General features: G+C 37.6%; 1 protein-coding gene across 1 annotated transcript in view; it reads right to left on the reverse strand.

The window, feature by feature from the left end:
• Positions 1–12150, reverse strand: part of LOC133533677 (MAP kinase-activated protein kinase 2-like) — a 51008-nt gene extending 38858 nt beyond the window's left edge. Inside the window, exon 1 of the mRNA XM_061872701.1 lies at positions 11832–12150. Coding sequence (XP_061728685.1) covers positions 11832–11924 — 93 coding nt within the window. The 5' untranslated portion in view covers positions 11925–12150. The remainder of the gene's footprint in view (positions 1–11831) is intronic.
• Between the last annotated feature and the right edge of the window lie 234 nt (positions 12151–12384).

The raw sequence follows: 12384 nt of genomic DNA on the forward strand, positions 1-12384 counted from the left end.
ACCGTTATGTTAAAATGTCATTTTGGTCGGATGTTCATATCCGACCTCATGGAATTCGTGTAGAGACTTATTTTTTATTCTTTTTTTCTTTCTATTTATCTCTTATACTTCGCAGTGGATGGATACGGGCTGAATAGATAGCTAGAATATATATACAGTAGTAGATAACTAGATACGTAGTAGTAGTCATATCTACCCCGTTGTTTGCCATTTCTCAACAGCACATCTACCTGTATTACAATATATGTCTTAACTGCATAATGCCATCACTACAACAATATTTACACAATTCTGATCTTTATTCCATGGACATAAGCTCTGCAGATATCACGTGCAGATAAGATAGTGTAAATAGTGTGTTAATGTATACATTGTTAACTATTATAGAACTTGATGTTAAGGTTTATCTTCGATTAGTTAAATGTTGCTGTTCAGTTATGTGGGAATAAAATTGATCGCTTCGCTATCTGTGTGTGCTATCTGTGTGTATGTGTATGTATTCCATGGTATTCCCTGTCGCAATTATATAATAATAATTCAGCCAATATACGTCCCACTGCTGGGCACAGGCCTTCTCTCATGTGCGAGAGGGCTTGGGCTATAGTCCCCACGCTGGCCCAATGCGGGTTGGGGACTTCACATACACCTTTGAATTTCTTCGCGGATGTATGCAGGTTTCCTCACGATGATTTCCTTCACCGAAAAGCTAGTGGTGAATATCAAATAATTTTCCGTAACATAAGTTCCATGTCGCAATTTCTCTTATATTATTTATAACTCTAATTATTGTTTAGAAAAAAAAATTAAAAGGAATTCAAACTTTTATTTAATTTGCCCTGTTAGTATGTATGTTGGAAATCTTGGAAGCTAAATTTGACCCACTTCCCAGTATCAGATTGAACTGAAATTTTGCATACATATGTAAGTCGGGTGACAATGACTATGCAATATTATGGTACCATCGAGTTGATCTGATGATGGAGACAGGAGGTGGCCATGGGAACTATGTGATAAAACAGCGCAACCTATTTATCTTTGGGGTTTTGAGAATTGTCCCGATGAGTATTAGTTGCCTGTGGAAACAAAAGTACAGTCAGCGATAAAAGCTTGTACCAAAAATGAAATTTTGGCCAAAAACTTATTCAATTGAAAAGAAAAGACATCTTCTCTCATACATAGAAAGAGGGGAAAAAAAAATAATAGTAGAAGCCCTCACTGGAGGACTCGCTCGTCACGTTATTAAGCATTCAACCAATCTGCTTATAGTCTGACTGATCGCAGATATAACTAGAGAAAAAAAAAATTGAATATTTACATGTTTTAATCAAGATCAAACGTCATAAAAAAACATGGTACTCGGCGACGGAGAGACATTAGCGTATCGTTCACAACGGAGCGAACTATTGGCATCTTGGCTAGGCACCCTGAACTTACGGCGCCTTAAAATAACACCTTAACTAAATTAATTTTTAACAAGCAGAAACGTTTGCGAACGATGCTATTAAGCTTAGAATAAATTTAAAAGTGCAAAAATTACTGTCTTGGGTGAGACTTGATCCAGAGGCCGTGAGTTCACTTCATTACCTATACATATAATACACTGTTTATTTAGTCACCTGCAATAATTTACGGGCTGAATATATAGGTCATATTGACCAACCTTTTTTTTTTTATTGGTATTCAGGAAGCGCTGGTGGCCTAGCGGTAAGAGCGTGCGACTTGCAATCCGGAGGTCGCGGGTTCAAACCCCGGCTCGTACCAATGAGTTTTTCGGAACTTATGTACGAAATATTATTTGATATTTACCAGTCGCTTTTCGGTGAAGGAAAACATCGTGAGGAAACCGGACTAATCCCAACAAGGCCTAGTTTATCCTCTGGGTTGGAAGGTCTGATGGAAACTAGTGCCTACGCCAAATCTTGGGAGGAATCCCATGAGCCGTGGCAAATGCCGGGACAACGCGAGGAAGAAGAAGAAGGTATTCAGGATAACAACAGCCGTAAATATAACTAAACATATAAATGCTTACATAAAAGAAGGCCAATGACAGTCATCCATTAAGTTGCAATATGTAACAAAGTAAAATAACAAAAAATTTAAAAACGACGAAAATGTACAATATACACACAAATGCTCGAAACCTTAAAAATACATACCGGTCATAAAATATGTACTTAATGAATAATCGAGTTTAATTTACTTTTGGCAAAAGACCATAAAATTTGCATTACTTACAAGTCAGTCATCAACAGGAATTACACAAAATATATCCCAATAAATACCTGAACATAGTATTTGAACTGAATTTTTATTAATGGTTGAATTAGGTAGTAAGAAATAAAAATTTCAACATTTAGAAAGAAACTCCATAAAAAAAACCTATAACAAATTGCATTGCATTTCCCTAGTACCCATCAACACATAGCTTGAAGAAGAACACATTTAGTATGAGACCAATCCCAAAATCGCAAAAAAAATTTACTCTCCCATAGAAAATGTCAAGGTCAGACAGCCAAGATATCTTTTTTTTTTTTATACTACGTCGTTGGCAAACAAGCATACGGCCTGCCTGATGGTAAGCAGTATCCGTAGCCTATGTACGCCTGCAACTCCAGAGGAGTTACATGCGCGTTGCCGACCCTAACCCCCTCCCACCCTCGTTGAGCTCTGGCAACCTTACTCACCGGCAGGAACACAACACTATGAGTAGGGTCTAGTGTTATTTGGCTGCGATTTTCTGTAAGGTTGAGGTACTTCCCCAGTTGGGCTCTGCTCTAGATCTGGAATGACATCCGCTGTGCTGTGCCCTACCACACAGAGCGAGATGACATTCACAATGCCCATACCTCTCTTGTGGACGTAGTTCAAGGACATACCCGGGTCCGAAATATCGATAAACAGCCAGTTTTTTTTTTCGTGATTTCGGGGTTGGTCCCATAGTAAAAGTTTCTCAGTATGACCTATATATTAACCCCGTAAATTATTGCAGGTGACTACATATATAAATACTTGAATACATAGAAAACACACAAGGCTCAAGAACCAATATCCATGCTCATCACACAAATGGCCTTAACGGCTTGAACCTAGAACCATCGGCTTCATAGGCAGGGTCACTACCCACTAGGCCAGAACGGTCGTCAAAATATATATGTATCATTCTAACATAGAAACTTTATTATCATCAGTGCCGGATTAACCATTAAGCAAAATAAGCACTTGCTTAGGGCACCACGTGTAGGGGGGCACCAAAATCGTAGGAAAAAAAAACGGGCAGGCTGCATCAGCATCGCAGTCGTCGTACACGAAACAATTTTATGTGCAAGTACCCATCTAATAACGAAGGGTCGTAAGAGAGTGAGGACACGTAAGCACATCTCCAACCTTACGCGGAGGCCATCAAAGCTCATGGCCAAAAAATCTTACCGTCGGGCTTGTGGCCAACCGATTTTCTCAACGTAAATTACCGATTTTGTAGCGTATGTTCCCTTGCACACGAGATATATCGGCCAGGCCGAGTTGCTGCAGAGCCGCGACCTAATTGTCAAAGTGTAATAAAGGGCCCTGCGAAGGCCGAAAAATAAAAGAATCTTATCAAGTTGCGCTTTCGAGTTAAGGCAAAGGCCGAGCAGTAGGAGGACTGTGATTACGAGTACATAGGTTCGATTTCAAGCCACTCTTTTGCAGTTCGGCGGTAGGTCTTATGCGACGCCAGGCCTTTTACTTTATGCAAACTGCCTCACTTTCGCTTGGCCATGGATCCAAATCCATGCTGTCCTCTTTCGCAGCTGGGCTGCCTTGCTCACACCTCGCCATTGGTTGTATTATATGATAACGCGCCGCGATCGGACGCTGCGGACGTCCAGCTATTCATACCTCGCCATTGGTCAAATTCAAGCCTTGCTTTCTTCCAGCTCGATCTTTGGCCTCATCCGTAGGTAAGCGCCGATCGAACGGTCCGCGCATTCAGCCTTAGACTTTGCCTTTAAAAACACTGATTTAAACCTTTACGATTTAGGCCAATCAAATTAGATCCAAAAATAGCGTTTTGAGGAATTAATTCCCAGCAAGCTGGAAATTGTTTTAATACATTTATTTGATCCTAAATGCGTATAATCCGAGTTTGCTCTATCTCCTATGGATCCTTAGGAGATAATTTTTTCCTTTGGATTGCCAAACCACTCGATGTAGAAGGCACCCACTATCAATTACAATAGCACTTGGTGGATCCGACACTGGTAAGAAAGCGTTTTCGGATTATTAACAAGATTTTACCAAAAATAAAAAATGTTGACCTGTTTTTACAATTTACTACGAATACATATTAAGGTACCTTAAATCAATCAATCAATCAATATATTTTATTGCAAGAACATAGTTAAATTACATTTCGGATCCTCAGATATCAATCTTAATAATACTCGTAATTAGAACAAATTTTCGGTCGGCCGTACCGTTTTCGATTTATAAGCAAAAAAACTGAAAAAGAGGAAACATTTATGCACACCTCCTGGAATGGAGCAAACTCGGATTACACGTATTTTTAGGTCGAAAAAATGTAATTGTATTGGCCTAATTGTGACACATTATTATTTAAGAAAACGGGACTTAGTCGCGTTTGATTAAGTTCTAAAATTACCTCCAACGTCAAAATAATGATGTCGACTTTACACAGTCTTCTCCGAGACCATGGGGACAACGCCGTCCTTGAAACGTCGGGTCAGAGGTAATTTTAAAACTTACCCTGTTAAGTCCCATTTTCGTAAACAATAATTTGTTATTTAAGACATTTGTGGCCATTGGTAAATGGTCTGACAAGAACCAATGGCCAATGGTTAAACCCCTACTGAAGCTCGACCTTTGCCCTCACATTAATGAGCTTCGCAGGAAAGCTGTGCGGAGTACGGCCTATGTCTTACGTCTTCGCTTACACTTGGACAATGGTTGGCTTGGCCTCCGGACTTATGCGAAGAACGGTCTTCGAATTTCCTTCCACTTCACCTTACCTACTCTTGGAACATTACTGCTGCAGTACTGTCAATTTCCTTGATAAAATGATGTGACGGATTGATAATTCTATTCTCAGCAGTAATGCGGCAATAAACGTCACTCAATTTACCAAGAAAATAAAATGTAATCTTGATGAGGGGGCACCACGGTCTAGAAATGCTTAGGGCACCAAAATGTCTTAATCCGGCACTGATTATCATAATTCATAACATAATGCAAGAATGTGGCTAAAGTCCGCATAAGACGTTTTCAATCCGAATAAGGTACTTATCAGATGGCAAGAAAGTCACAATTGCCTTAAACGTTCAAGGGCGTTTATGACGTTTCAATTATGAGTCAAAGTCGTCAAAGATGAGTCATGGAATGTTATCAGCAGCACAGTTATTCCTAATGCGAATACCTAATGCAAGACCAAGTTGAGATAAACCAGCATACATGCTATTATATATTTGAAGCAAATAAATTTCATGCACAGTCTAAACAGTAACATTAAACCGTCACCTCTGTGTGTAGACTGTCAGAAGCCTGATGACTTGTCTCACGTATTGTTGGACTGCTTCCGGAATTCGGACTTGAGAAAAAGGATATTTAGTTGTTTGGGCTCCATGCACAATGGACAGATCAATTGTTGGTTGGAAGAGCCTTTATCAGACATAGCAATCAGCGTATACCACTTTATTGATCTCTCCCTGGCGTAGGGAGCTATGAAAGCACCCATGAGGCTGACATTTTCACCTAGAGTGTCCAAAGCCTCAATAAAAATCAGATTAAAAAAAAAAAAAAAACATTAGTAAATAATATTTTTTTACAAAATCCTATACAAAATATAATAATTTAGTTTATATGTAAGAAATCTGCATAGCCAGGCGGCACTCTTGGCCCTAACCTCTGATGTTACTACATCAAGGCTGGTCGAGAACTGCAGGCAGCTACTGAACAACCTTGGAGCCAGGAACAAGGTTGTTCTACGTTGGGTCCCGGGGCACGCGGGTATCGCGGGAAACGAAAAGGCCTACGAACTCGCGCGAGCAGGGGCTAAGGGGAAGGACTTCAGTCCTGAGAACTCCAGTTTTGTGGCTCACCCAAAAGACCTACTGTAACTACAAAACCATTCAACTCAGGAGAGAAACTACAGGCTTGAATCATTCCAAGGCGGTTATCAAGGCCTTCAGCAAAAAGGCGGCCTCGAACTGAACTGACTGCGCAACTGGCAGCGCAACTTGGTAAGGGTGCTTACTGGGCACTGTGGCCTAAATAAGCACAAGCTTACTATGGGGAAACGTGACATGGGGCGGTGCAGACTCTGCATGGAGGCAGAGCAGACGCCTTTGCAAATCCTTGCAGAGTGCCCTTGCCTTATGCGCACTCGTGACTCAATCCTGGGCAGACATGTACATATTACGCCCGGAGGAGTTAAGGTCTCTCGAGATTAAGAAGATCCTGCAGCTGTTTGAAGTTGCAGGTTTGGATCGAGAGTTGTAGTAGGTGGCGATCACAATAGATCAGGAATGGTCGCAGTGATATATAGGCTATAGAGGCCAAACAAGAAGAAGAAATTTAATCTGCAACGCAGGCTTTCGTCAGATGACTAGCAATACAACATGTTACGTCCCAAATATAAGTGTGACAAGGAGGGGTCAAAAAATCTAAAAATTCGTGTGACGTATTTAATGGATGACCCCTTATGGCCTCATTGTATTCCTCTTCTCATACTTTAGATTTATTTATTTATTTAATCTGCACATAAGAAAACACTGTACAATAGGCTAACTTAATGCCGTAAGGCATTCTCGACCAGTCAACCTTTAGGCAAAGCAGATAAGTTACACAATTTTTTACAAAGTTTTTTTTTGTTTATATTAAATTGATTATAAAGACAGTTACAATGGTCTAAAACATTTAATTCGCCTACACTTTGTAAGCAATTATAATACAGTAATTATCTCTGTCCCTAAATGGAGAGATAGAAAAAGGTGACAAGTCACGTTTAGTGCTACTTAAATTTGAGTTTACTGGTGTGTAATTAAGGTTGATTTATCATTGTCACGTAAATTATTATTGCAATTCCTGGGGATATGGAGTGGGTGAAATCACGGGAATTACGAATTCCGAAAATCTGATGTTATTCCTTCAGTAATTGTTATTGTGTTGTTAGTAAATGTTATTTAATGAGTCGTTTATTTATTGGAAAGGGGCTGTTGTGTTTACAATGTTTATATTGTAACTTTTATATATATAGTTACTTTGCAACTCCAGAGATGTTAAGATTATATCGCTTAGCTTAACTCCTAGAATACTTCTCTCCATTGCCCTTGGACATTTTGCCAATTTCTCTCTATCGTTGACAGTAAGTGACCAGGTCTCGCACCCATATGTTATGCATGGTAGAACACAAGTGTTGAAAGTCTCTCTTAATATGCATACTGATATCTAGTGTGGACCGTGTGATGGACCGGACCGGCAAGACGGAGGCTCCGAAGAAGTCCCAAAAAGAAGTGGATAGACGACATCTACTCCGTCGCAGGAAAAGACTGGCTCCAAAAAGCCCAAGACAGGGATGAGTGGAGAAAAAGTGAGGAGGCTTTCACCCAGCAGATGGGATCTGCAGTCAGCCCCAAAACAAAATAAAGAAATAAAAAATAAATAAATAACAACAATCTGACTGTATAACAAATAAAGCTCTTATAATAATCTAGTGTAGAATATACTCTTAGTTTCACTAAAGATAATTGATTGTAATAGACCTCTCTATTCTTAAACCTAAACCAAGCTTAGTTTGACATCCAAAACAGATGGCGCTATACCGCGCCATATGTTTTGCAGTCACTGAATTGTCTAATGTCTACCTTTGCAAGTAATTGAGCGAAATGTATGGAGCTGTACAGCACCATCTCGTTTCCCTGTCAAATTAGAAGCACGAAATTGTCTAAGATTGTACAGTCAAGGTATTAAATCTGTGCCTCCAGTGTAAAAGGGTTTAAGTCGAGTTAGTCCAAATTACAAATTTTGCCAGTTTAGTATTTATTTCCTGAATCTACATCGTTTGTTTCGACCCTCATAGCCCTGCGAACACTAATTGCAGAGATATCGATTGTGCAAAAGGGTTTAAGTATGTCAAAAATCTTAACTATTATGTTCAAAACGATTTATTTTTATATAATCTCCTTTAGAAAATTGGTATTTAAAAATCGTGTTACAAACAATGGTTAAAGTAAAGTTTAATCTTAGTGAATAAACTCCATTTCAATTGAACATTCGGTGTAAAGAAATCAAAATTGACTTAGGTCAATTTAAACTAACGAGTCTAGTTTGTGCATCACGGTAAAATTTTAGTTTTTTTGTTATTTACAAATAATTTTTAGGATGTGATGATGTGTAAAAGTGTATAATTTGACTTCGACCGTTTTTCACAATCAAGATTAGCTAAACCGACTTAATGATGATGGTTAAAGTCCACATAGATTCCTTTTCATATTTAATATCTAGTTGGTCAACGCAAAATAAAGTACATTTTGCCCACTTTTCACAATGTTATTAAATATATTTTTCGTTCGCATTGGCAAAAGTAGAGTTATCAAATAAATGATGTTGTGCAAAAGGGTAGAAGTTGATAGGATGCGCGGGGTGCGGAAGAGGGGTCGGCGACGCATACGCCGCGCGACTCCCGCCCGCGTCCCGATAGTCCCATGACGTCAGCAGTAGGCATTCCCCGCGCTTGCAGGTGTACCCGTGTGGTATTGTCCTGTGCTGCAGAGCGACTTTCGTTCGCAACGGTGAGTTTGACCATTTTACACAAATGGCTTAAAAAATAACCATATTATTGCAATGTTTTTGACAGCAATTAAAGGTTCCATTAACTTAATAAGTATGGAGCACAAATTTTTAGTACCAGGTCATACTCACCTTGACTGTGACGCAGATCATGCTTTGATCGAAAAAGCCAAACGTAACACAACTGCAGATATACATGTTCCTCGCGACTGGTATCAACTAGTTCGATCAGTTTCGAAAAGAATTCTATACCTACAAGTAATAGATATGACGCATGCCAGCTTTTATAATTTCAGTATGCTTTTGAAAACTGAATTTATTGCGCGAAAAGTAAACGAAAAAAAAGAAAAGTTTTTGTTTAATGAGGTCAGTGAATTTAAATACTAAAGATATCTGTTCCCAAAAGTCCTGCACAAGAAAAGACAATTTAATACACGGAAATCATACCAAAAAAGAGGTTTTGCCTTACATCAAATGTGGTAGTTCTGTTTTTTATATATACCTCCTACCTTTTCCACCTCGAAAGCCCTTCGGATCATTGTGTGTATAATATACAGTACAGCGAGAGAAATTGTTATAACTCGTATCTCTTGTATATCTTTGATGAATCAGGCTGGTCCTCTGAACCCACAGTACTCCTTTTGGGGCCAGCGTGTGTGTATTTCTTCGTCAACCTGGACAGACCGGTCGAAATTGTCATTTGATGGTGGATTATCAATAAATGGTTTTTCAATGTCGGCACACATCTCCGGTCCTGTATATTCTCGCAGGATTGACCATTGCTGTAGTTGCAAACAGCTGAGCATTTGAGTCCTGCTTGCCTGCAACCACAACTGCTGGTACAACCTTTTTTGCAGTTACAGTTAGTTTTAAATTTTGCAAACCTTTGAAAAGCCGTATTTTAGAAACAATTTGGCTTACTAAGACTAATTCTTAGTCAATTAATTGCAAATATCATTTTCTTAAAAATGTGCATAGTGACTTTTGCCTTAACTCCGGTTCTTAGTGGATTTTTTTTTCCAAAAACTGAATAAAATCCTAAAATTTAATGGATTTCCATGTACTTTACAATGATCCCAAGGGTTTTCGAGGTGGAAAACTTGGATTTGTTATTACCATTTCATTACTAGGTACCAACATATTAAAAAACAGAACTACCTCATTTGATGTTAGGTGAAATGTACCAATTCCATAGGCTAATTGGAAGAAACTCAATATGAAACAGTTGATTATGCAAAATGGAGAAGAAAAACTTATAATCAGCCAGTACAACTGACGCCCTGTTAGACTGAACCGTTAGCGATTTCAGTAGAAAAATTAAAAGATCAAGTCACTGTTTGGTTACAGTGATCAATCAGCACAGGAATTCTATTCCAGTTTACAGGCTGATTCTAATCTACCTGCTATTCATCCCGATTTACAAGATTGATTAAAACGAAAATGAATGAAAATTCAGTACAATATTTGTTTTGATTTTGTTTTCAATACATTGATATTATTCATATTGGTTTGTTTTATTTTTATCCTAATCCTATGAAAAGACAATACTATTTTAGTTCCCAAAATTGTTTCATTAACACATTGCAATAGTTCAAAAAGATCTCAGAAGCACTAGACAAAGTGTAGTTCAACCTTTTGACACATTCATTACATTAGTGAAAAGGGATTAAAGTTTTTTTTTAAAGCCCATATTTCCGTCATTTTCAGAAAAGCCAGGTATCTTTTAATGTCAAGTTATAATTCATTACTTATACTATCTAAACTTAAATTAAAAACCTAATTTTTTTGTAAAGAATGCAGAGAAACTTCGGTTTAAAACGTTTTTTGGCCATACTGAAAAATTGCATTTTTTGAGTTTAACCCTTTTACACTGGAGGCACAGAAATATCGACACGGACAAAGTGCCAAAAATATGTATACACGACCTTATTGCCTATACATTAAAGTAGTGTGTACATATTTTTGGCACTTTGTTTGTGTCGATATTTAATACCTTGACTGTACACATCTTATTTAATCAATGTATCTTTCTTTTCATGCATCTTTCAACAGAAATTTCGAAAAAAATGGTGGCATTGTAAACAAAAATATCTTTTTATCAAGCAAGTGTGAAATGCAAGCAAAGAAAATCAGTTATTAGCTAGGGGGGGTACAAAAACACTTTCGCATGTCCAACTCTTCTCTACAAATGGCATTTCTCAACAAGTTCTAGTGAAATTTGGTGAGCAAATTTGAGAGGTGTATTTGGGTAATTCCAAAAATGGACATTAATGTGATGGGTAATTTTCGGAATTAGCGAACATTTTGAAGTAGTTAGAATAACCTGAATACACTTTATATGGAAATTTTGTGTTGATTAAATTTTTGGAAAGTTTCAAGATAGTGGAGTCGTAGGTGTTTCTAGGTGAATAATGTACAGCTTATGGTGCCACTAGTATTACATTTAATTCTTCGGTTGAGGATCACATTTTAAATAATAATGTTAGTACAGTTATATGATTTCAACATCAATACAGAAGTCTATATTCAATGCTTCTGTATTGAAAACTAACAGTTTTTTTTTTTTCACCTGGAAATTCAAATTCCCATCTTGAGTATAACCTTAGCATGCGGTATTTTTTAAAGTTATACTATTGACTGAAACATTATTCATTTTTATTACACACTATAAAGTCTTGTTTTAATTTTCCTCAGTGTAAATAAATAAATGATTGAAGTAAAAATTAATGTTATTAACATTTTAACTTTAAAGTCATGGTTGGTGTAACTTTGAAATTTGTTTTATCTAAGTACATAGTAAAAATAACACAAGACACTATAAAATAAGTAAATAGTACAAGTAAACATCCTCAATACAAACTAAAAATGTGAAAAACTTCCTCAACCTGAATGTTTAATTTACCCGTCTACTCAAACCAAAGGCGTCTACGAAAACGAGATAAAAACCGTCGTCTAAAATTATACATTTACGTCATACGGGTAAACAATGAAAATAACATTCTTAGATACGGAGTTTTCAAGTTATCTGCCTTAAAAAGTAAAAAACTCACCTTTCCATTGATGCCTAGACCGAGTACGGTATTTGATATATCGTAATCATCTGTAATAGGCGTAGTTTTCGGTTGCCTCGTACTGTTATTCATGTTTATAGTTCGCGTACTGTTTCTAAACAATTTTTTCTGCTACACACATGTGCTTGTTCACTTATAACAGAAGATTCGTCACTGACACCGTATTTAATCTTCCACTTACTCACTACACTCGCGTGTGTTCAATGAACAATTATTCAGTTGTAAATTTTTATCTAAATTCGTACGGATGACAAACACTCGTTGAGCAATCGCTGTCGTCACTGTACTACACTACCACAGACTAATTATTAGAAATACTACGGCTTGTGAAATTAATTGTGAGTAGTTCATACAGTGCTACCAACCTAATATTATGAATGGCATAGACAAATTATTCGACGCCGTGACATCTAGTGGCGAGTAGCAAAACTGCTTTGACATGACATTTTACATGGTATAGCGTTTATCACCTAAAGTAGTTCAGCTATTCACTCGTAGATGTCCTTAATTTCTGTATTGGTATTCAGTAAAA

This window comes from Cydia pomonella, unplaced genomic scaffold (assembly GCF_033807575.1).
Source record: "Cydia pomonella isolate Wapato2018A unplaced genomic scaffold, ilCydPomo1 PGA_scaffold_199, whole genome shotgun sequence".
Taxonomy (NCBI): Eukaryota; Metazoa; Arthropoda; class Insecta; order Lepidoptera; family Tortricidae; genus Cydia; species Cydia pomonella.